Here is a 26,619-nt window from a genome sequence, read left to right as displayed (position 1 = left end):
CCTGGTCCTTGATGCTACTGCCGGTGGGTTTTCTTTAGAGGGGGCACTTTGTAAATATCGGCCCTTTCACAATATGCAGGGATGTTGGTTTTGATGGGGTCAGCAGTGGGGGCACAGTGCATATGCCAAGAGGGACTCTGGGCAGCACATGGGTCCTGCAACTGGAATGGGTAACAGCTGCACCATTGGGATGATATCTGGGGTGACAGACAATCATTTTTGCAATAGTGTGAAGGGACTAGGAATGAGACTGGTTTTTCAAGAGTGCCCCACCCATAGGAAGGACTCTGTTTGCAATGTGTTAGGAAGTAGGAGGCATCATCTTTTTTACCCACAAAGCCTCTGAAAGCGACACTATATAGTGATGTAGCAGCCTTACAGGAGGTGTGTGTGTGTAGCAGTGAAACGGTGACCTATTGCAGTGCAGATTAGTAGCTCCGTGGCAGCGACTATCAGCAGAGCAGTCTGTCAAAGCAAGAACACACGCAGCAAAGCCATTTCGCCATCCTCAACACTTTTCGAGATAACCTCCCTTCAGAGTTCAAAAAATAAAGGAAAGTTCCTTCCCTTTCAAAAGAGCTGTGCTGATCATTCCAGTTCTTATAGTTCAGCAATGGCAAACCTGTGGCTCTCTAGCAAGGACGGTGGTCAGGAATGATGGCAACTGTGGTCTGGTGCCCCTAGTTATCCACACCTATTCTAGCTAAACATTTGCCCCCCTGCTGTCATTTATGAGATAACGTGTGTTGTTTTCAGAAGCCTTAAAATGATAAATAATAAAGAAATGTCAGCATGCTTAATGGGTTTGGCCCAAATGAAATATGAAAGAGACCGTAGCAGCATATGCTTACCCTAGCTTTCTGCGAGCTTAATGCTTCATTTTAAATCTTTTATCAGTAGCCACGTAACATTTTCCCACGTCTGTACAAACTGCATAGATTTCATCAAAACACTTTGGGGTGGCTTAATAAGTCTGTTGTGGAAGGGAATGCCTTTAGCCTAATCCTCACTAAAGAATTTCCAAAGAGGCCAATAAATAAATAAAAGGAGAGGTGAGAATTTGAACAACTGAAGTTTGTTGCATCTGTTTCCTTCTGCTGGGACCCTTCTATTTATAATGAAGTCACAGTTTAACCAACTAAGTGGACTATCTCTTGGGAGAGGGAGAAACTAGGACATGCTCTTTTTTAAGGGCAGTAGGAGAGAGGATAGTTTCATTTAGATGTGTCAAATGCAGCTTCTTACACAACTATCTTGACCTCTTCCTTGATTAGCTCTCGAAAGTATATCAAACCTTGGGTTAAAGTTGAGCCTGGTATAAGGGACTTTTCACACATTATACAGAGGCAATATGACTTCAGTGTACACTCAACAGGGAGCTGCAGTCAATCACAGCTACCTGACAAGTGCACCTATAAGTTCGCACACATAAGCACCCACATGCTTGCAAACATATGCTTGTCACAATGAGGGCTGAAACGAGGCATCATTTCCCATCCCACTCTGTATTTATCGCAAGCAGCTCTGTTTCTGTTCCACTACAGTTGGTCTTCAGCTAAAAACATATTCATCTCACTGTCTGCTGTGGGCAAATTATGCAACTCGGAATTTCACAAAGGAAACACAATGCAAAAGGGGAGGGGGGTGCAATCAGTTATGTAACATTTGTGGACTGAAAGCAGCAGCAGCAACAATGAATGCCAATTGTATTTGATAGATCATTTACATTCCAGACATGGGACAAACAAGCGAACATTGACATTTTTTTATCCCGTTTTCCTCCCTCCCTCTCTTCCTTTCTTTCTTAGATCATAAGGGCGTTTCACAGAATAAAAACAGGATAAAAAGAAAAGGTTTCAAAATTCTCCAGCATCCCTTTACATTTGGAGGTCCACATGCCAGAAGATCCAAAACAGACTGGGCTGCTTCCAAATGCTACATAAACAAAACAAATATAATGGCCACAGCACACCTGTACTAAACAATACTGGACTCACTAGATCTGAAATTTGCTGGCTATCAGAGTTACCCCGAGGCTGGTTATCCACCCAAACACTTTTCAGAGCAGTAAAACAAAAGGCTTGAGAACTCCTAGAACTTCCATTTCACTCCTCATGTCACATCCATAAGCATTTATAATCCACATCTACATTGCAACCATTTTTTGATGCAGCTTATTATCAATAAACTATGGATGCCTGGGAAGTGAATGCATTTGTCCACAATTCTGCTGCCTAGGAAAGAAAATATCCTTATGAATTGGGATATGGATAAGGGTTCTTCTTTAGATGGTGGTTGAGCTCACTGCAGAGCTTTGATCAAGATGGAAGAAGGTTTTGTGAAGCTATGACAACAGAAGAACTGCACTTCCCTCATTAAGTTGCATCATATCACATCCATGGCTTCAGAGAGGAAAACACAGAATTACATGCCCTCTCTTTTGTCAATTGGACTCCTGTTCTTCAACAGAACAGCCTCTCCTTTATTCTCCCAAAGTGCATTTATATTTTCTCAACCAAACAATCCAATTACTCTGATTTCTATTCTGATTGCTCACCAATCTTTAAGAAAAAGAAGAAGGAAAGCCTACAAGGAACCATATTTTTCATTAGAAAATGAAATCTGTGAATGTGCAGAAAGCACGTAATTATTAGAGAAACAGTATTTTATCGGATGACATGATAAGGATACAAAGGGTAGCAAATAGGTGGTGTGTTGTTTTTTTACTTCCATATAGCAGGAGAGGAGCTTGTGGGATTTTCCGTCACTGGTACCAGAATAACTTGGCTGGGTTTGGATGCTAAACACCTTGACTTAGGGGCAACATTTGCTACTCAGCCTTAGGCAGCAAAATGCCTGGAGGCAGCATCTGACTTGGATCAAATATGGCTGTTCTATCTAGGACTCCACTACTGGACCAGTAGGGTTATTCTTTTCTAGGCCAGGGATGGGGACCATGTGCTCCATGGGATGTGCTTTGGGATGCAGGTGGCTTTGGGGTGCAGGTGGCGCTATGGTCTAAATCACTGAGCCTCTTGGGCCCGAGTAGACTCAGGGCCAAGACATGTTTCCTGGCAAGTGGGCCACTGCTGCTTACCAGGAAAGGGAGAGGCAAGGTGGCAGGGAGGCTGGCACAGTGCAAACAGACCAGCAGGTGTTTTCTGGATTGGCTCTGCTGGCGCACCTCACTGCACCAATCTCCCTGCTGCCTCCCCACTGCCCCTCTCCCTCCTACTAAGTGCTGGTTTTGACCTATAAAACCTTAAATGGCTCAGGACCGCAATACCTCAAGGACTGCCTCTTTCAATATGAACCTACCCGGACCCTGAGATCACCTTCTGAGGCCCTCCTTTGTGTGCCTCCTTCTCGAGAGGTCCGGAGGGTGGCAACTTGAGAAAGGGCCTTTTCTGCAGTGGCTCCCCATCTGTGCAATGCTCTCCCCAGGGAAGTTCGCCTGGCACCTTCATTACACACCTTTAGGTGCCAGGCAAAAATGATCCTTTTTAACCAGAACTTCGGTTGACCTGGTTGATATCCTATACCCTTTTAAAATGTGGCTATTGGGAGGGGTGTTATTGGGCTATTGCTCTTATTTTGACGTTATATATTGTGATCTTTTTGTGAACCGCCCTGAGACCTCCGGGTATAGGGTAGAATATAAATTCAATAAATAAAAATAAATACTAAGCAACAGTTACCCACCTATCAGGAACCTAGTATAGCAGCTCTGCCCCAGCCTACATGTCATTTCTGCCTCTTGCACATAAACAGTTTGGTCTACCTAGGTGTTGACAGCTGGAAAATTCACTATTGGTCTACCAAATGATGACTGCAGTGAACAGCAGTTCTGCTTGGATTGGCCAGCTTGATGGGCCAAACAATTCCATCACAGAACCAAGACCTGGTGGCAGGTAGCTAAAAGGCTATCTATTTATAACTGCTATTAGTGGCAGTCTTTTTGCTCCCGAATTCTTCGCCCAGTGCACATAACTTTGCATTACTTTAAAACACACACACATACCCTGTAATGTACACCTTCATTTATTTGCAGCAGCCTCCGGATGCCCTGTTATGGCCTGGAACTATTTTAACAACCTGTCAATAAAGTGTCATGTACGCTTGTCTAATCCTATCATTTCTGAAGCATCTGTGCATAATTTGCATTTCCTTAGTCTCCAGCCAGTTAGTTTGTTTTAAAAAATGCTGATGCTTTGCCTTTTTTCGTGTGTGTGTGTGTGTGTGTGTGTGTGTGTGTGTGTAATTTTAGTTCTATAGAATTACCTGGACTGTTGCAGCTGGCAAATGAAGGAGGAAGGGATATTACACAAACTAGGGAAGAAAAACAGGACATAAAGGAGGGATGTGAAAGGAGGGGAAACCACTCTTTCATGCCATCTGGTTTTCCCATGTCACACAATGAACCTGCACCCTTCCTTTCTGTTTTTTCACTGCAATAGTACGTGCGCTGAGTAGAAAACAACCATGCTCACAAACTTTTCAGGTTTTAATATTTCGCTTATGTCTGAATTTATGAGTCACTGCAAGGCATTCAGTGAACTGTACTACAAAATAAAATATGTTACCTGAATAAAACAAGAAAGAGCAACACACACATACACAACAGTGAACGGAACAGCAAAAGAACAGAAGCTGCAGCCCAACCCTAAATGGGCATCCACAAAACACTATGGCTGCAACAGACCATTGCTATATTCTCCTGCGCCTTTCCTTGCCCCATGTATGCAGGTTACCTTTAGGCTGAATGCACACCAATCATAGAATTGCAGAGTTGGAAGGGATTCTAATCCAACCCCTTGCAATGCAGAAATCAATTTAATGAGCATGGCTTCCCCTAAATAGAATCACAGAATTGTAGAGTTGAAAGGGGTCCTGAGGATCATTTAGTCCAACACCCTGAAATGCAGGAATAAGCAGCTGTCCCCTATGGGGATCAAACCTGCAACCTTGGCATTATCAGCACCATGCTCTAAGCAACTGAGCTATTGGTGTCCTGATAATATTATAATATTATAGGTGTTCCTAATATTATTATTGTAGTTTATTAAGGGTGCTGGGAATTGTAGCTCCGTGGAGATGATGGTGGTGATGATGATGATGATGATAATTTATTTATTTATTTATACCCCACCCATCTGGCTGGGCTTCCTCAGCCACTCTGGGCGGCTTCCAACAAAATATTAAAATACAGTAATGCATCAAACATTAAAAGCTTCCCTAAACAGGGCTGCCTTCAGATGTCTTCTAAAAGTCTGGTAGTTGCTGTTCTCTTTGACATCTGATGGGAGGGCATTCCACAGGGCGGGCGCCACTACCGAGAAGGCCCTCTGCCTGGTTCCCTGTAACTTGCCTTCTCGCAGTGAGGGAACCACCAGAAGGCCCTCAGAGCTGGACCTCAGTGTCCAGGCTGAACGATGGGAGTGGAGACGCTCCTTCCCAGGATTATTTGAGGGGAGAAGTGATGTGCTTTAAATGCATGATGTGCAGTCAGCAAGATTCTATTGAGCCCTTTGCTGATGTGTGACCAGCTGCTTGCACCTATAGGATAAACAGCGTAACCACCAGCAGTAAGGACACTGTAAAAATAATCTGCCAAAGAATTTTAAACTTCCACAGCTGAAACATTTAGTACTTTGACATGTGAACCTAGGGAGCTGCCTTAAACCAGTCTGACCCTTGGTTCACCCAGTTCAATATTGTCTACTCTACATCACCTGGCAGCAGCTCTCCAGGTATTCAGACTGGAGACGTTGCCTAGCCCTACCTAGAGATGACAGGGTTTGAACCTGGGACCTTGAACATGCAATGCACCTTGTGAAATTGAAATGCCTTGGCCAGTGTTTTACAGCAGAGGGTGAAGGAGGGCCCAAGTGGATTTCTCTAGGTAGAGATTACAGATAGGTAGCCGTGTTGGTCTGCCATAGTCAAAATAAAAAAATTCCTTCCAGTAGCACCTTAAAGACCAACTAAGTTAGTTCTTGGTATGAGCTTTCGTGTGCATCTGAAGAAGTGTGCATGCACACGAAAGCCCATACCAAGAACTAACTTAGTTGGTCTTTAAGGTGCTACTGGAAGGAATTTTTTTATTTTGTCTAGGTAGAGAGTTCAATAGTATGGATGTTCCACCATGGAAAAATCCCAGCCATATGTCCCAGCAGAACAAATCCCTATAAAGGGAAAAACACAGCACCAGACCACATCCATAGCTCCTGAGATAGAATAAACCCAAAGATATTATTCCTAAAATATGCAGGACCCAAGCCTGTCACAGGTTAAAAAGTAACAGCTACCAATCTCTTGAAGCAAACAGAAAGCTTGCGTAGAAGAGTCAGAATTAAAGTGATGTGATCTCTGCATGCTGTTCAAGAGCAGCATTTGCCAAATCTGGGATGTTTTGGACTACATCTCTCATCATCCTTGCCAATTGGCTACACTGGCGGTGGCTGATGGGAATTGTAGTCCGGAACATCTGGGCGGCACCAAGTTGGGGGAGCTTGCTCTAAGCCAATGGGAGAGCTGCAGTGGGAGTTGGTTTCATTTCAGCAATAAGGCTTTTCATCCTTTGGCCATCCCTCTGTATCGTTCATTCTCCAAGCTGAGATCCTCCCTCTTTTTGCTACTTGCTTTTCTTAAGTATCGTATGAAGAATCCCAATTTAAAAAATAGCTTCAGAAAGAGGAGTGTCCCCTGCTCTTAATGTATCGTTTCTATGAGGACTTCAGGACTCTCTTTCGGAGACAAGGCATGCTCTAGAGTGGTTTACCATGCCACCTAGCAGGGATTTTAAGAACTGAAATTTGCTCAGAAAGAGCTGGTGTGAACGAGAACAAAAGCATGAAAGTTTGGAGACAGTCAAGAGAGATTGATGGGTGCATGTCATTATTTAAAAAGGTCTCCAAATATAAGAATGCTTTATGATAGCAACGTGAAAAACTGTGCACCCTCAATACCTCCCTTTGCTAGATCTCCAAGTCATGTACTGTTGCCGGGCAGTTTTTCTTTCTTTGTAAAACTACAGCACTGCGGAACCACTAATAGAAAAAAAAAGCACCAAGATGATACATGAAGGGAGCTTCTAGCAAATTTTGGGACAGAATGCTCTCCCAGGGATGGAGAATCTGTGGTCTTCCAGATGTTGAACTATAGTTCTCATCACCCCTGACCATTGCTTATTCTGGCTGAGACTAATTAGCAATGGGGATCCAATGAAATCCAGAATGCCACAGGCTCCTCCCACCTGCTCTGCAGACAAGATCACTACCCTGCTTCAAGTCTTAATGATCTTGGATAATTCTGTTCAGTACTTCTGCTATCTAAATATCTTCCGAAAGCAGAAGAATGTAGCAATATTACCTAATTTCATGATCTAATACAGGCTTCCTCAACCTCAGCCCTCCAGATGTTTTTGGCCTACAACTCCCATGATCCCTAGCTAGCAGGACCAGTGGTCAGGGATGATGGGAACTGTAGTCTCAAAACATCTGGGGGGCTGAGGTTGAGGAAGCCTGATCTAATACCATCTGGTTATGCAAATCCATATGTGTCCGCTTGTCTGTGTATGCATAAATGCAAGTAAAAATGGGCATACTATGCCTAGTCAAGTGCCTCCATGATCCATCTTGGCAGGTGGGCAGGGCTGCCAACCTGTCAGTCACCTGACATCATACAAAATCACATGATTCAAAGTCTAATCCATTGGAGGAGGTTAAAGGCCTATCTGCAATCTTAGTGATACAGTTCCGTTTAGTCTAAGAGCTTAGGTCAGGGAAAATAGGTCTCTGCCCCAGACACCATATGAGATCAGCTGACTAACTGGTGGATGTGGTTTGCCCAAAGTTGTCTGGTGGACCAAATTTGGAGGCTAGTGGACCTAATTAGGCCTGCAGGCTAGAACTTCCCTACTGTCTAATGTCTCCCTATACAGGCAAACCTCTGATATATTGTGAGTCCAGTTCCAGACCACCACAATAAAGCAAATATCGCAATAAAGTGAATAATATATTTTTGTTTCCTGGCTGCAGGAGCAGGAGGGGGAAATCTCAGCACCAGCCCTAACCAGCCCTCCACTCCTGTGGCTGAAAGAGGGGCAGCAGTGGTGGTGGTGGTCTTCCTTCCCCTGGAAGTGGCTGTGCTGCCTGCAGCTGCACCCACATCCACGTAAGGAGCGATATCTGTGAAGCCCAATAAAGCAAAATGTGATGAAAACAAGGTACCCCTGTGCACTGCTGGCTCCATGAGGATACACTGCATCATAGCAGCTGCAGGAGGCAGATTTAGGCTGTGAGTCTACCTTCACTTACCTGGAAGTAAGTCCCATTAAACTCAGTGGGATTTACTTCTGAGTAGACCTAGTGAAATAAATGGACCTACATTAACCATGTTCATTAACTTCAATGGGTCTCCTCTGAGTAAAATTTAGTTGAATGCCATTCTCCATTAATTAATTTATTGCTAATATGGTTGTACCCCATGGGATGGGAACAACAGCTGGATTTCCCACCTCAGGCACCAAAATATGTTGAACCAGCCCGGCTCCTATGTTTTTCTATCGATTTATAGTCACTCTCTTCTCCCAAGACAACTTTACGGCCTCTGCCAGCTAACATATCAGATCATATTGTTTGTTTCATTTGCTTTCTTAACCTTGCCTCACTCTAAATTCCAGTGTCTGCCTCGATGCCGGCTGCATGTTTGACATTGTTTCAAGGTCAATATTGCTGCAAATAAGCTCCAGAATTTCAACCACACTACAAATTCTCAATAAGCGGTTCCTAAGCAGATTCCTCATTGTTCCTAGGTAATGACAAAGAATATCTCATTTAAAAGCAAAAGCCTCGGTAGATTTAATTTGTTTTGTTTCATACCAATGTGTTTGCACAACGTTGGAGTCCAGCTAGTTTGAAATTAGCTAATTTAAAATTGCCAAACAAATCAATTGCGTCTGAACCTGCTATTATAACCTCGGTCTGCTCCAAAGTGGGGAAATACAGTTGTATTTTCAGTGCAGTTCCAACCTGCCTTGCAAGCATCGCTTCTGTGCTTCTTATTGATTTCCTGACTCATTTGCCTCTTTTCAAAATGTTGGCAGACTAAATTTGTACAAAACATATTCAGAGGTGCTCCCCCCCTTTTTTAATACTACAAGCCACCACATGTCTAGCTTTAGTGAGACCAAAGCTCACAAACTGTTCTCCCAAGTTCTTGTCTCTGATGTAATACCCAAGAGGGATATGTGAGTAAGTTTATGTTAGAAAGCAGCAATTAAATTGCTGATTGGTTAGGCTGGTGTGTTGTTGTTTTTTTCGAAAAGATCCACTCTCTTCAAGAACAACGGAACTGTAGGTCTAATTAAAAGCCCGTAAATAGCATCACCAAAGCCGGTGGGATTTATTGCATCCTGAACCGTAGTCATGCGCTCACCTATCTTAATGAAGCACAAAATGACAGTGTTTGGGCTTGAGTCCTGCATATACACCTACTGGCGTGTTTATGTATAGGTAGAGCTGATATGATGGGACCTTCCACCCAAGTCAGTATCCTCCCTCCCAGCAGATGCCAGTCAGGAGGGAAGGCCCACATAATCAGCCATCCACTCATCTGGCAGGAAGAGTTATACACAATGGCAGCATGGCCAGTGTCAGAGGCCACCATCTACCCTCAGGAGGGCCCAATTGAAGTCATTGAGATGTGATCTCCATGTTGCAGCCAAATGTGCTTACCTGCCTTAGCGCTGGCCAACCTTGCCTTGCCTCGACTGTGTCAGAACTGGAAATGAGGAGCTCATGAGAATACACATGCCCTATCACATCCAGGTGAAGGACAATTCTGATCAGCCGATTGGCAGGGAGAACAAGTCTCCTGGGATTGGCTGCACTACTGAAATGGAGATTTGGTGGTGCAGAGAACTCTTGAAGGAAGCCCACCTTGGAGTCACCATCTATCAGCTGATAGTCGGTAACTTCAAGCTCACGGGATTGGCAGTTCTACCAAGTTCTCCATGCAGAAAGCAAGCTAGGAGTCACCACTTATCAGCTGATTGACAGTCACTTTACACCCTACTCAGCTTCAATTTATACTTTTTGGTGTGACTTGATACGTTACAAAGGAAGAACGGTTCATTGGGTACCATAGCGTAACTAGATAATGATTGCCAGATGGGTGGAGCTCTGGCTACCTTTCATAATGGCCCACCAAGGTGGGGGATCCCAGGATCTGGCCCACCAGCCAGATCCAGTTCCCTGCTCTGGTGTATTGCAGTTTGCCATCATGGTCACATTGAACGATCTAGGTCAAGTCACTGTTAGTTAGCATCAGTTCTCCAACTGTAATGTAGGAATAATGATGCCCTACCTCACACAGGAGTCCAACCATTGTTACTCTTGCCTCTCTCACTTCCTCTCTGCTGATTCCATGCCAATGTTTTAAAGATGGGTGCAAAAATGACTATAGGCATAATCCAGGCGTGGGGAACCACTGGCTCTCCAGACGTCACAGAATTACAACTCCCACCGTCCCTGGCCATTAGCCATGCTTGCTGGGATTGATGTGAGTTGTAGTTCAGCAACATTCGGAAAGCAAAATGTTCCCCCACACCTGGCATCATGCTTTTCTGTGAGGCATATTAGTAGACCCCTGCAGGAACAAGCACAGGGATTCTACTTTGTTTTAAAATGTTTTTAACACTGTGTTTTAAAATTGTTGTGGCCCAGCCTGAGAATGTATGGTGAAGGGCAAGTAATTAATCAGATTAAATTTATTGTTGTTGTAATAAGTGAAATAGATACTGTACATAGTGTCCCACTTCCTTTCCTTCCTGCTGATCCTCAAGGTGTGAGTAAGTTGCAAGTCAGGACACCAAGAATGAGATTCACAAGTGGTTGACATGAAACTCCTAGTACCCACCATGCTATTTTGTTACTTCTTCCCCAGACTCCATCATACAGTAGGTATAATATTCCCCGGGGAAGGGAAGGGAAGGGAAGGGAAGGGAAGGGAAGGGAAGGGAAGGGATATGGCCTGATTGGATATTTTGACAATCCTTTTCCCATGGATACAGCTATGCCCACAAAGGGATAGAACATGCTATACATTTCCAATGATAAGGTTTCTTAATAGAAATTGACTTTAACAGAATTTACAAGCCCAGCCATGTGCATCACTGCAGCCAAAAAGCCAAAAGGTTTTTTTAAAAAATAAAAAATAACAATCTAAATACGAACACTTTCTCTCTCTCTCTCTCTCTCTCTCTCTCTCTCTCTCTCTCATATCAAACCACTCGTTTAAATCACTTGCAAATGAGAAAAACTATTTCCTTGTACATAAAAAAAGAATTAAATTGAATATAAATGTGCCTGATGAAGTAAATAGCTTCCTAATGTGTTTATATTGCAAATTGCATCCACACAGCATAACAAACAACAATCCTATCACAAACTGGATAATATGTATGCGGAAGAAAACCTTGCATGACTTGCAAAATCACCAGGAGTCTATCAATGACCTTCAAAGCACGCCTTAATAGGACTTGAAATGACAGCCAATGGAAAAGCCTTTTGAAATGCGCCCCGTAATGGTACAGGAGGAAGAGAAGCCCTCCATAAGGGCACTTGAATAGCCAAGTCATACAGAAGCATCTTCATTTGTACTTTTTCCTGTAAATCATTTGTACCATGCCCACTTGATTCTAATGGAACATCCATTAAAAGATCAGACACCAGCCAAAGCAGACCACAATAGGACTCTTGAATGATCGACACTGGCTTTCTTATTGCAGCATTCTCCATTTCACTTTATTCACACCAGTCATCCGAGTGCCATCTGATACTTCGATGCCACAACTGCACATCAGCTTGAGGTTGAAACCAGTGTGACTGATAGGGCTTTCCCCGAGCAACCTGGGTGCTTTGTGGGTGTGTTTCTTTATTTTTATTCTTTATTAACAATATGTGTAGCCCACCCTTTTTATGTGCAGATACCAGGGCAGGGTACAGCACATCAAATAAGGTCATATAATGCGCATATATAATACATAATAAAAACCCTTTAAAAAAAAATAAAGAACCCCTCTTCAAGCAATAGAAGCAGCTAAAAGCGCAGAGCAGGCTAAATCAACACTAAATTAAAACATCCAAAGTGCCTGGGCAAACACAAAGGTCTTAACCTGGTGCCGAAATGATATCAATGAAGGCATCGGTCATATATATCTAAGGAATTCCAAAAAATAAGGTGCCATTAGAGAGAAGGCTCCGGTGCTGGCTGGTGAGAATTGGAACGGGGAGGGCAGAAAGCAGGAAGACCAGCAATAACTGGAGACAGAGCCAAGGAGCAGGAGAGCCAACTCATGATTGCTTTGTTGCCATCCTCCTTCCTATTGAGTTCTACAAGGGCAGTACTGAGGCTAAGGTGGAGGAAGATGAAAGCCAGAGCCACTCCCTGGACTGATGGAGGTTGGTGGGGCACCTCCCCATTCACCCAGATGGACCAGCCACCACATAACACATCTCACCCAGAGAAAAGCCTCCTCTGCAGATCACAATAATTGAGCTGAGAATTACAAGAAATCCATCACAGAATTACAGCCCTCAAAATCCCATGGCCGAGCACCATAGCAGATGAACTGGTTTAAAACAACGTTTCTAATGCAGGTGTCCTACTAGTCTATTAAGCAGGCTTCCTCACACTCGGCCCTCCAGCTGTTTTGACTACAACTCCCATGATCCCTAGCTAGCAGGGCCAGTGGTCAGGGATGATGGGAACTATAGTCTCGAAACATCTGGAGGGCCAAGTTTGAGGAAGCCTGCTATTAAGAATATATTTTCTCTCTCCCTCTGCCATAAAGCATATGGCTCGTTTCCAGTTATTCTGGTTTGGATCATTCTTCTCTTCACAGTTCCTGCGAGAATGCTGTCAAAGTGGTTTGTTTGTTTTTTAGCAGGGACAATAAATAATGAACAGTATCTGAGCATTTAGAATAGGAGCCTGGAAGTTCAGGAGCCAGCCATAGGCTTGAGGCAACTTTCAGTGCTGCCCCCTACTGGCACAGTGATTCAGCAAATAGTAAAACCTCAATTATAAGTTGCAAGTTTCCCAGTTTGGATACCTTATATAATATATCGGGAGGAGGAATAAAAGGTAAATGTGCAAAGAGAAGCATTCTTTATGTAAGCCGTGCAGTTTGGTGGTCTGCACTGGGCTTCCTCAAATTCCCTTATTCAGTATGGGTATCCATTTGAATTTTCACTGGTTGTTGTCAAGGCAGAGGAAAAGTGTGCAAATCCATGTTTACAAAATAGCAGCAGTCACACCAATTGCCCTTTCATTGCAAATTCCAGAGAGGTGACCTAGGATTCCTTCCCATTAAGCAGTCACAAAATAGCACCATTTTCCTCTTACCTCCTAAGGCTTGCTTCATTACAAATTCCATGGTGATGGCTTTAGATTCCTTCCCACCAGAGCAGTTCTCACATGCAATTCAGACGGAGACAAGGTCTTGAGTTGCAGCCTGCAGCTGAATTCACAAAGCAAAAGATTAGCATTAGGGTTGCTGCATTTTGTATTCTGGGCCCCAGCTCTATGTCTTACTGCATTAGATCTACATGTCCTTTTGACAGTCTGCTAGGTTGAACTCCCTCCCTTCTGCTCCACACACGGCCATTTATCGCACTGGAGACAAAGTTACTTGATCATGTTGTCATCAGCTAGGGAGCATTGTATATTCCTTAACATTCTGTAGTATGATCTTTAGGGAGTCAAAGAATATGGGCAATCTACTGCTGATACATTGCCATGGGATAGCACTGAATTAACGGGGAACTATTCCCAGAGTTAGATGCTATTCACTCTGAATCTTTCAGTAGAAAATCAAGCACACAAGAGCTATTTAAGAAAAGAAAAGAAAAAGGCTACCAGAGCATTCAATTGCTATGTAAATAGATCTGCACACAGAGCTGTTTAATTGAATTTGCCAGGCACCCATTTAGTTTTTATACTGGGTCATTAGAAAGGAATATTCAATTCATTGCAAAAGCTATTGGGTTTAGTTGGCATTTTCTAATGAGTAAAGAGTCCAACATTTTCAGCTTGGTAGTCCTTCGTGGTTTTTGAGAGATGGTGCTTTAAAGGGGGGCAAGTTCTAGCTATTAAGCGCAGACGTTTGGCTGGGGGGCATTTGAAGGTTGAAGTGCTTGTGCTCCTTGAATTCTCAGCAGCAGGCTTCTCTGTCAGAATCTCCTAATGGCCAACCGCATGTCTGCATCACTGACCAGAAGAGCTACTCCAGTCAAATTGAGTTAAATATCAGACACATTATGAGAGAGATTTAATGCAAATTGGCTACTGAAATGGCATCAAGATCTTGTAAGATAGGAGACCCTAAAGTAGACTGGATGTATCTCCCTTTAAAAACAATGTCAATTTCCCTAAAAGTTATTAGGAAGTTTTCTTGGGATTCAGCACAATGATTTAGAATTGTAGCATAGAATTTCAGGTTGCGGCAACTAAGTTAAAGCTGTGAAGTAGCAAATAAGACATCCCCACTGCCCAGGGGTAGGAGTTTTCACAAGCAAAATGCTATACCTTATTTGACATGTTCATGTCAAGCTGCTTAACAGAACTTGAACTCCAAAAGTGAATTGGATTATTAGAAAGGGAAGATTGCAGGTAAGACTTATTAACCAATGATGCTCCTTTCTAAAAGCTCTGCAGAGAGAACCAAATGCACTGCAAATCCTTCCAAAAATGCTCCATCTCAGTTAAATAACACACCCTTCTTTCTTTTCTCATTTTAAATAATGATATTGAAGACATTTAGGCAGACCTATTTTCCTTTAGAGAAAGGGGAATGCGAACTAGAGATAACTTATTAAACAGAACACAGTGCTGCATCATTTGAGCATTTTCCCTTTTCAAACTTCTACAGGCAAAGAAATATTGTGACCTCAGACTCCTGCTTTTTTTGGGGGGGGGTCAATGCATGCACCAAAGGAACGAGAGACATGCTTGAAATTCCAGTGAGGTTGCAATGAGACTACACACAAAATTTGGGGGAAGGGGGGGTACTTTTCCAGGTATTGTGTTTTGCACCAAGGCGTCCAAGTGCCAATATTATATAAACGAACCCCTCCAGGAGCTAATAAAACTCTCAACCAGTGAACTTGCAAAGGCAGCTGGCTGCAACCCCCTCCGTGCCCTGATTCGGGAGGCTTCGCCAAGCAGTACGTGTATCGAAGCTTGTCCCATAGATCCATCCTTAGCACTTCCCCTCCTCTTCTACACAGCCAACTACCAATCTCTGCAACCACAAAGTATAGCGGGGTTTTCAGCGCCTAGGACAGCTTACCCGCCGCACAGCGCGAGAGAAAAAACCGAGCAATTCCTTATCCGTGGGGGAGCTCGCAGCAGCAGCAGCAGGGCGTTTGAGCAAGAGAGGGGGAAAGAGCGTGTTCAGCACCAAGGACACTTCCCTGCGACCGGGCGGTGCCTACTACCGTACTAAGGACACATTGCTGAGCACCGAAGCTTCAGGACCACGGACAGCTCCGGCCTTTCGAAAACGGGCGGAAAGGACTAGCGAGAAATACCTTCTTTGCAGCGTCTGGGTTCCTGCCGTCCTCTCTCCCCTCCTTGAGATACGGAGACAAGGTCCTTTCCCGGCTTTCCTAGCAGATCAGCCTCCCGTTCCTAGCCCGGTCCATGTGTTCCTCGTGAGTTAAAAGGCGTCGCTTGAAGGGCATAGGCAGGAGCAGGCGCGAGAAGTTATCTTCCTTTGAACAGGGTCCTGGCACGATGAGGCAGCAACGGAGGAAGGACAAGCCGCCAGCTCCTTACTTTCTCTACTCCCTCTTTTTATCACGGGATTTCCGGACCATCCCACTGACACTATTCCCTCCTTACACTACGCTGCCTCCTTCCTCCTCCCTCTTCCTCCTCCCGCCACCGAGGCTGCTGGATCGGCATTTCTTGCCTGGCTCTCGCTTTCTCCCCTCCCCCCCCCCAACTCCCCAGCATCCCACGGTAAGGGTTGCAAGAGGCGAGCAGCTGCTCCTGCCGCAGGAGGTTGCTGCCGGCACACCTGCAGTTATGGGGAGGGGGCAGGGAGGGGATTGACTGCAGATTGCCGGGGTGGGGGCACCTAATCGAACGAGGAACCCAACGGAACAACACCACCCGCTTGCAGTTTTGACAGGGTGGAGGGGGAGGGAAGTGCATTTGTTCATCGGAGCAAACTGTTATATTTGTGATAAGGCGTGAGAGCATCGGAAACAGTCGTGGAGGTGGGGATTTGGCAGGGTGGGTGGGAAGCGAAGTCAGCAGTTTCTCTGCAAAGCCTCTCGCGCGGAAGCGGTACTCTCATGCCTCACACCCGTGATCACGCTCATTGTTATTCTCGAGAATCTGGGACTCTAGAGAGAAAGGCTGGAGGCTCAGGGACAAATATCAGGGCGACGGCTGTTGGGATGGCAGCGGAAGCATGAGAGAGTAGGGAGATGGCCTCCTAATACATTCGAGACAGAGGGATCTCTCTCTTCCTCGCAAGCTGCTGGTAAATTGTGTTGATTTCGAAGAGTATTTTGCCCTCCCTTCTCTCCGCCCGCCTCCCTTGCAAAGGGGCGTCTGAAGGTTAACAGAGCAGTATGGCTGGGGAATGTCAAGCTTTCAAGATGCTGTCCCTAGCGGGGCGTGTCAGAAGCGAAAGTAAACCAGGACATAGAATGGCACCGCCTGGCTGGCGCTCCCCAGGCTTCCACCGAGGAAACGGCAGATTGAACAGGAGGCGGTGTGAGTGTGTGTGTGCTTGTGAGGTGACTTTAGGCGAAGGAAGCCAGGGGGAACCCTTCCGTCCTTCGATCCCCCTCGCCCAGCAGCAGCCTCGCCCTCCCCCCTCCCCACCCCGCCTCAATTAAAAATGCTGCAATAGTGCTACATCCTCCTGACTCTTGCTGCAGACCCGGTCAGCTGATGTAGCCTCCTAAGGTACCTCTGTGCTGGCGTGACGGGAAGGAAACGACCCGAACAGGCTGCAACAAAGACAGCGGGGAGCGGGTGGAGGGAAGGGCAAGCCAGGCAGAATGACGGGGGAACGATCCAATTAAAAAAAAAACAGAATAAAAAAGAAGGCGGGTGGGGAGCCCTCGCGAGGAGGCGAAGAGAGGAAGCGGGTCATTAGAACGCGCTGCTACGCTTCCAGTTGGATTCAAGGTCAAAGGAGCGAAAGCCCATTCTGGCACGTGTGAAAACGTGAGTGGGTTGACCCGAGTAAGAAGGTGAGGGCACTGGGGAAGCTGAATCCTATCCTCTTGAATCCATTTAGGTCATACTCAGAGCAGACCCATTTTTAAGCAATAAATTGGCCATGGCTAATTTAAGCCGGTGATTTCGATGGGTTTACTCTTGAAGATGACTTGGTCACACATACACCTTGACTGTAGGCATCTTTTTAAATCGGTCCCATGGTTTTCCATGGCACTTACTCCCATGTAAGCATGCATGGGTTTTGAAAACAGATTTCCTTTATTCTGATGTGAAGGCTGACACTTCGTGCCAGACCTGATTGCAGATCTCCGTCTCACCCTCGCTGGACTGATTCGCAGGGTGTCCCCGCCCCATTGTTTTGCTGACTGCAGCATCAAGGGATGACTTGTGCATATGAAGCCTTGGCCGTTGCAGCTCTAACATCAAAGGCGCAAATAATTCCACAGCATTTCAAATCCAATGCATGACAATGCAGTCAGCTCACCTCTGCGGCTGCCATTCATCAAGGCTAAAGAAGCCAAGGGTGAGTTTTACTCATTGCAGACCCACTGAACATAACTAAGTTTGGACCATTAATTTTAGTCTTTATAAAACTTCATTGAACACCACCCCAGTATGTGAACCAGGCACCTGCTATTTTGATTTAGTCTGAGTACTTATATCTTGTCCTTTCGATCAGGAAGCACCCCCTCCCCAAGGTAGCTTACAAAGTTAAAATGACATAGAACAATCAGAGCAATAAAGCCATCTCCTTCAATAAAACAACAGAGAAACATCAAAAGCTGCATATAGCAAACAGCAGTTAACATCAGCCTAGCCCAGACTTTCCCAACATGATTCCCACCATATCATTGAACTATATTGACCTCATCATCCTTGACTACCGGTCATGCTGTCTGGGGCTGATGGGAGTTCACAGCGTTTGGAGGATGTCAAATTGAAGAAGGCTACTCTGGGCCAAAGGTCCACCTAAAAATCCACGTCCTTTCTGCCCATCCAAAGGTTAGCAGAGATTAGCCCAGGCACACCTGCACAAGAGCATTTCGAAGTCATGCTGCTATGACTGAAGGTGCAATTCTTCACACTCATGGGCATTTGTTATCCCTAGAAGAGGAGTCTGCTGCAGCAAACTGGCAACGTAAGATGAGGAAATAGCTAGACCACAGACCAAAACTATCAAATTCACTCCCACAGGAGGCAGCGATGGTTACCAGTTTTAAAAAGAGGATTAGACAAATTCAGAGTGGCTACTAGTCGCAGTGTCTATGCTCTGCCTCCATAGTCAGAGAAGTTTGCGAGCCCACGCGCTAAAACCTTGTGCCTGGAGCTCACCATCCAGAAATGAGACATGAGCATGGGGCCTTTTCCAGCCCTTGCCCCACCCACAGCTGGCAGCCCACTGACCTGCTGAGGCAGGGCAACAACCACCCTGTAACAAGGTGGGGTCGCAAAACCCTCCCACCTCTTGGAGGGGGTGAGCTGACAGTGCTTCTGAATATCAGGTCTGGAAACCACAGGATTGGGGAGTGCTCTTGCACTGAGGTCCTTCTTGTGGATTTCTCATAGGCATCTAGTTGGCCACTGGGAGAGTAGACTAGATGGACTATTGATCCAGCGGACTCTTCTTATGTTCTTATGAGGACCCTATACAGCCTAGGACCCTCATACCTACGAGACCACCTTTCCTGGTATGTCCCATATAGGACCTTATGGTCTGCAAATAACAACACCCTGAAGATTCCAGTGTCATATTCATGGGAATCCCCAAGATTTGCAACCCACCCTTCAAATTATAGCCTAATGGGAACTCAACATATTCAGTAGTTGTAGAATTTTGAGTGTCAGTGGTGGGGAATGGAAGTGATGGGCATCCATCATTGTCCCAAATCCAACACTTTACTTTTCTCCATGGAAATGAATGGTAGCCAGGGGAGGTTAAGGGATGTTCTTAGAGATACCATTGTGTGTGTGGCAGTGAGTTCCTTCCAATTATACTTGATTACTTTGTCCCTTAGAACTCAGTAGGATTCATAGCCAAATAAGCAACCCCACCCACTTTCAACAGAGCCTTGACCCTTCATCTGTGTAATTTCACCTTGGGCTCCATTTCTTGGTAACACAAGAAACTTATGCTAGCATGTAACTGAAGACCAGGAAAGCTAGCTGTCCCGTGGGTGGGTGGCTAAGTTAGGGTGCAATTCCTATTTGGCACTGCTCACATTACTGAGATGAGCAAACCATTCTGGCAGGAAACTGGCAAAGGAAACCATTAGAATTTTATGTGTTGCGCATGCAAAGGTCTCTGAAGTAAACTCAATTATTGAGGGCAGCAAATAATTCATGTGCATGGAACCATAGACTCATATCCTTTGTCAATGCAAGATAGAGTTAATTTTACCAGATCCTCAATTCCTTGAATAATCTTATGCTCATCCTTATTCAGGAGGCCATCTCTGCAGTGCTTAGTTTTAAGCAGAGAGCAAGGGATAACATTGTGGGAGGAGCAGAACTATCCACAATACTCAGGTGTCCAGGGTTTCATAATTATGTTACAACCATGCTCACAGTGGGCACTTCTATAAACATACATTTGGACAAGTGCATGCAATTGCAATAGTGCAACATGATGTGCATTGAGTTTGAAGTCTCCCAGATTTTGTTGGACTAAAGCCCCCATCATGATCACTGGCCAGTGGGCTGGGGCTAATTGGGGTTGGAATTCAGCCTCATCTTGAAGGCACCATGTTCGCCACCACTGTTGTAGCCCATTGACCATTTGCAAATATTCAAAATTTGGCAAACAGTTTTATCGTGCATCTCTCGATTTTGAATGTTTTTGAATTCAAACATTTGAATTCACATTTTAGATGTGAAGTTTACACTTCAAAATGCAATTTTTATTTTTTTTAACTTGTTGACAATACTTGATAGATTCGAGCTTGGCAGCCATCAGATCTGAAATGCCACAGGCTGTCAGCTGTTGACTGCTGTCAGATATCAATTTAATTTTGTCAGATTAAAAAAATACTGTTACAAGATCATAGGAGCCAACTGCAGGGGGCTGTGGATACTTAGGCCCCCACAATAATGTAATTGTGGGGGCCGGGCACCCACAAAGTCAGGGAGAAAAGCCGGCAGGTGGCAGTGGCTCTGCCTCTGAGAAAAAAGCAATTCAGTCCCACCCTCTGCAACCAACCAGTGAGGCACCCTTTTCTTGGGGGGGGTGTGCTCAGATGTGGAGGCAATGTCTCCCTGCCTCCGAGTCCAAGCCCCTCCCCACAGAAAAGAGTACCTCGCTGGCTGCGGAGGAGAGGAGGCGTGTGAGTGTGAGTGTGATGTCACACGTCCATGTTGCAGCGGTGGGCACCCACAATCCTGAGGGTGAGTTGGCACCCCTGTCCAGGTTGTTGGGAGGGTAAGATTCCCCCAAATTTCTGGAACCAGTAAAGGGTTAGAAATTAATCAAGCCCCCTGAATTCATGGTACTAGCAGGGATTCAATTGTTGGAATAGTCAGTCCAGCCTGATAATGGCTTCTAGGTAAGAGTCCTTAGCTTAACAAATACAGGGAGATGGGCTGTCAGCAAAGTGAGGACTCTGTGCCAGACAGAGGAGGGGTAGAACCCCACCCTGAGCTCTGAATTAGTTTTGCAGAGACAAAGGATAGTAATAGTGGATTATTAGGGCTGCAGTGGGTCATGATGAGAGCTGGAGGAAAAAGCGTTGCAGGTTGTATAAACGTAGCTAGCTGCAGGGGGTCAGCAAACCATGGTTGATTTCACGTTTGAATCTAGGCTGCAACAATGGGAGAAACTGGTGCTGGGTTACCAAATAGGCAGAGTAAGCGCTGGCCTATGGGCCCCACAGCTTTTAGGGACCCTGTGACAACGGATCAAAATAATATTGATTTGATCTTGAAATAAAACTACAATCAAGCTTTCTTAGTTCAATGTTAGCCCACTAGACTGCACACATGAGAAACCTCCAGATAAGAAGCTTTTAAAAACATATTAGGAGATCCTTTGTGAGCAGGGGCAGGGCAAGATTTTGACTACCTAGGGGCCTCAACAGGGTTTAATCCAGCACCGGGAGAAACAAGACCCTCATGGGATGGGATGCTGGGAACTTCTCCATTGTAGACTCAGGTTGCATTTGTGCATAAATAAACCATATATCATAAAGACACCACAATCTCCGCTGTGCCTCATTTCCAAAGGAAACACAAACTCTGGGTTAGGGCCTGGTGGAACCGGTGTAATCTCTCACCACTCGGAAACTTGGGTGACATGAAAAATACTATTACATGTCAGTTATGAAATACTGTGAAGTATTAAATACTACTGCGTGGTTATCTAATCTTGCTGAATGCAATGTACCAGTGTTTTTTCAAATGATCTTCCAGGGAATGCCGAGTTCTTTGGAAACTTATCAGGAGATCCTCAATCATCAGTGAAGAACAGAAGTGGAGCCTCACTGGATCAGGCCAAAGACCCATTTAGTCCAGCACCCTCCTTTCCCAATGGACAAATTGTCAATGGGAAGTCCACAAGCTGGACATGACTGTAACAGTGCTTGTGTTCATTGGTAGTATTCAGAGGCACCTTCAAAGCGAAGGGAGAACATTGTCATCACAACTAGAAGCCATTGATAGTCTTTTCTTCCATGAATTTGTCTAATTCACATGTAAAACCATCCAAACGATATAGTCCCAAATGTTGTAACATTTGTCCCCCCCCCCCAAAAAAAGAGGGACTTCTGCAATGTTCTGCAGATATATGGCGAATATACTGGGGTAATTTGGGGTTAACTAGACAATGTGGAAGTCTTCTCATCCTTATTCGCAAGGATGCAAGCCACAGTGGTGGACCAATAAATGTCAGCCATCAATGTTAGTACTGTCCAACAGGAAATAACAAATCAAAGAAGAAGTACAACATCAAGTGTCAGGTAACATGATCTGAAGTAAAATCATGGGTTGTCCAACACAGATATCAGCTGTTCAGAAGTTCTTTCAGACATTCAGCACCCAAATTTACAAAGAAGAATGTTGGGAATCTGCAGGATCTAATTCATGTCAGCTCTACATTGCATATAGCTAAAACCAGAGCCTTTTTTTCAGCCAGAACTCACAGGTAGGTTCTGGCACCTGTCAGGTGAGTTCTGGCACCATTGGGGTGGGTGCCATTGCCATTCTAAGAGAATGAGGGAGGTGTTCATGGTGAGTTCTGGCATCTCTTTTTCTAGAAAAACAGCACTGGCTAAAATGGATGATCAAATATGCCATGGCATTAATATATGGATTAAAAAGTGCAAGCTGAAAAATAAGCATATAAATTCAACAGGCGAGCCTGAGCCTGTCTGAATTAGGTAGGTCTGGCATCATTTCCTGTTGACTTTTTGTAGGGAGGCTCAGGGCCAAGGACCAATTGTGCCCTCCCCCAGCTTCTCTGCCTAGGCTTCAGGATTTTTCCCTGGCCATACTCCCCAGCGGCCCTCCTCCACACCCTCCTCCACTTCTTTTGCATGGCTGCCTTCAGATGTCTTTTAAAAGTCAGATGGTTGTTTATTTCCTTGACATCTGCTGGGAGGGCGTTCCAGAGGGCAGGCGCCACTACTGAGAAGACCCTCTGCTTGGTTCCTTGTAACCTCACTTCCTGCAGTGAGGGAACCATCAGAAGGCCCTTGGAGCTGGACCTCAGTGTCTGGGCTGAACGATGGAGGTGGAGACACTCCTTCAGGTATACTGGGCTGAGGCCGTTTAGGGCTTTCAAGGTCAGCACCAACACTTTGAATTGTGCTCAGAAAGATACTGGGAGCCAATGTAGCTCTTTCAGGACCGGTGTTACTGTCGGATATTAAGCCTTATCAGAGGAACTGGCCATGCTCCAGGCACTCGGCTTAATCTCCTTGTTGACCTCCCTGTCTGCGTTCCCCGGCAGGATACAGGCTAGGTCACGATCGGCGATCCTCCTCAAGCGTGAGAAGAACACACCACTCTTCCCTGCTCCCTGCCTCCCCCCAGGGAGGGGAAAGAGTTAGACAGAAATGTATTTACATGGCTTTATTTCTGTCTTTGCAGCAGTACAGAGAAACGCGTCTGCTCTCATCAGACTCCAACAGTAGAGAAACAAACTCCACCTCCTGTACTTCCTGTACAGGTCAAATGACACTCTGAGCTAACATTCGGTGCTCAGTACAGTGAATAGACTGCCCCTTTGTTCTCACGGTACAGTCCCAAACATTCACATCCTGTTTTGCTTTCCAGCCACCTGCAGCTCGCTCCCGCATTGCTGCTTTTCCGTAACAGTTACATGGGTAGGGAATGTGTCCTTGAACTATACTAAAGCCTTCTATTAGGTTGCATGGATAGATGTACCTATAGAAACTTTTGCATGGTGGGACTGTAACCTTTGGTACAAATATAAGAGGCACATCCATTGCCCCACCCACCACTAGTCTGTGGCCCTCAGAAGGTGGCCTACTATGGAAAAGGGCTAAAAAAGGTTCCCTACCCAGATTATGATATGAGGTTGGACTAGTTGACCCTCAGGGTCTCTTACAACTCTTCATTTCTATGATCTGTAACATTTGGCTTTTCCCAGGGTCATAATATACAATAAGTAGGTCATTTTATTTGTCTGTGAGTGTGTTTGAAGTTATTTATTTATTATACATATATGCTACCCATCCAACCAAAATGCAAAATACAATGTGCAGTTAAAAAACCATTTAAAATAAAATGTAAGAAATCACAAAGCAGAAAGCTCAGCAAAAACAAAACTAAAATCCACATAAAACACAGCTAAGGGGAGCTCACTGCATAAACTGGAGTACTTAGAAAATTGTAATTAAAAGGCCACTTGGAGAATTGTTGTGTTTTTTTAATCCTGCTCTTCAGTCAAAAAAGCCTCTCCAGAGTCTTGCAGATCAGTACAAACAAGACAGCCACTAATATGACACGAAAATGAAAATTGATTAGGAGGAAGAGAGAAGAAAGTAAACTCTGGGATAAGTTCCTAATTAATAAGCTGGGGTGGAAAAGTTCGAGGAGAGGAGTCAACAAAAGTTGCTGGTCCCTTAGCTGCATCAATGGAGTAGCCCTCCCTCCATCCCATCTCTTCCATCATCTACTACAGCTTGATGGAATGGCTGCTGCCAGGTGACAGCTGGTGGAAGGAGGAGCTTGGCTTCTCAGCAGAGCTGCTGGCAGAGCTAGCAGAAGCTTCGTAGATCATGTGATGATGGGGTGTGTGGAGCTGTAGCAATTAGCATGGGATGTGCTGGTGAATGATGGAGCTGAGCCTCACCAATAATTTCAGGCATCCTAGCCACTTCTTAATATGTGAACATATGAAGCTGCCTTATCGTGAGGGCTTGCCCACATTTCCACTTATCCTATGCCTAGAAAGCATGGGTCCAAGCAGTTTCCCCACTTGATCCACATTTTCTAAGCATAGGTCTGAGTGGTTTACTCCTTGCTTTCTCCTTTCCCAAGAAAAACCCACTCTTTAGTGCTAAATCAGAGCAACTGTCCATCTGGAGAAAACCCGAATTGCCATTTGCTCCAAATGAGCACCAAAGAGCAGTTTTCCCTGAGGGGAAGCAGCGGGAGAAGAGGAAGACAAGACCTGAATTAGACCAACTGTCCTTCTAACCCAGTACTGTTTGTGCTCATTGATAACAGTTCTGGATACCCTCTGAGATCCTGGATCCTGAGATGCCTGGAGCCAGATTTAAGACCTCCCCCATGCATTTTATTTAAAGCATGTATATTCTGCTTTTGTGAGAGTAAACTCTTTCAAAGTGGCTTCTGACAAAACACAGAAATACAACCAGGACACTCATCAATACAGGGAAACCAGCAACTAATAGAACTGGTATTACTAAAATATAATCAGGAAAAGTAGGCCAGTAATTAAAAACTACTTCAATGGAAAGCCAGCAAAAAGGATGAGTCAAGGTATTTCCAAAGTTTCAAGGCCGCCACACACACAAAAGTTCTTTGTCTAGGGATTGGGAGAAATTGGTTCACTTCATATTATGATGTGTTGTGAGGATAAAGGATGAGGGCAAACCAGCCATTGCACCCAGCGGTTTCACCTCTCCCCTGATGGGTTGGATACGGAGGTGAGTGTGCCCGAAGGAGGAAATTGTGGGAACAGCTAGTCTAGGGTGTTGCTCTTAGATGCAGTAGGTCTTGCAGGGAGAAGAGTATAGTCTTGGAATGCTACAATAGCTGTGTGTGCTTGAACACAGAGGGAGCAAGAGGGAGAGTAAGAAGTTTTTATGTGAGAAAGAGAGGGGGAGAGGGAGGGGGAGAGAGAGAGAGAGAGCACTACATGGAAAGAGGTACAAAATTCAGGAGGTTTGGGGTTTGCCAGAAACTTCAGAGCAAGAAGGGTTCAGGGGAGGTGGACGTAGCCTGTAACTGGAGAGGTTGCAGGAGGAGATAATTAGGAAGGTGAATGGAAGGTTTTGTTTGCTTAGTCCAAGTACATAGCCAGAATTCTCCCAAGTGAAGCCCAGTAATGAAAAGGTTTTGAAACCTTCCAGCCTTATCCTGAAGTGAGGGAACAAGCTAAACCCTAATCCTTACACTTACCAAGTATACACATATATGTACAAAATTCACACTTCCTGAACTGATATGCAAGGCAAAACGGAGCTCCCTTTTGAAATTTGCACTTTTCTGAAGTTTGCAACGCAGTTCTCCAAACACACAGTGCATATGAAAATGCATGAAAGTAATATACACAAAAATTGAAAATAGCATGCAAAGCTGTGTTCTGTTGCGGGTATATTCCTTTGTAAAAATGCATATACTAAGCAAAATTGCATACCAAAAGAAGTGTTTATTAGAAGGCATTCCCACAAAATTGAGTATGATTTTTAATGTAGCTTTAAAAATTATAGATTTCTATTGTATGTGGCAATAAATCAAAGAGACCTAAGCCTGGAAAAAATGGAAACTAAAGGAAATTGAACTTGACAGGTTCCTCCGTTCCCACTTCTATCTCTTTTTTGCCTCAAACATGAACTCTACTGAGGAGTCACGGCCTCTTGCCAAATGTACAGATTATTTCTTATTTACTACCAACAAGTCTTAGGTATCAGCTTGAACTAATATCATGCTGAACTATATTCTTGGGAAGTACCAGTCTGTAGAAGGGGGGGGGGCACACAATTGCAAACGATGAATCATTCTGATGAGTAATGCGTGGGTAGACGAAATTTTAAGTATCAAGGCATTTCTGTTTAGTATGCCAGTATTAAAAAAGGTGGCTGATTAGGAGTCACAGGGGGAAAAAATGTAAAGAATAAATGAATACCTCTCTGCAGTCATAGGAATACT

At 44.8% G+C, this 26,619-nt stretch overlaps 1 protein-coding gene across 1 annotated transcript in view; it reads right to left on the bottom strand.

The window, feature by feature from the left end:
• The window catches only part of CPLX1 (complexin 1), a 156,258-nt gene extending 140,293 nt beyond the window's left edge, over positions 1-15,965 (bottom strand). The window contains exons 1-2 of the mRNA XM_081177094.1: positions 15,597-15,965; positions 13,411-13,525 (exon numbers count right to left, since the gene is read on the bottom strand). Coding sequence (XP_081033220.1) covers positions 13,411-13,441 — 31 coding nt within the window. The 5' untranslated portion in view covers positions 13,442-13,525; positions 15,597-15,965. The remainder of the gene's footprint in view (positions 1-13,410; positions 13,526-15,596) is intronic.
• Between the last annotated feature and the right edge of the window lie 10,654 nt (positions 15,966-26,619).

This window comes from Podarcis bocagei (assembly GCF_964188305.1).
Source record: "Podarcis bocagei genome assembly, chromosome: 17".
Classification (NCBI taxonomy): domain Eukaryota; kingdom Metazoa; phylum Chordata; class Lepidosauria; order Squamata; family Lacertidae; genus Podarcis; species Podarcis bocagei.
This window is presented reverse-complemented; position numbering and strand designations above follow the sequence as displayed.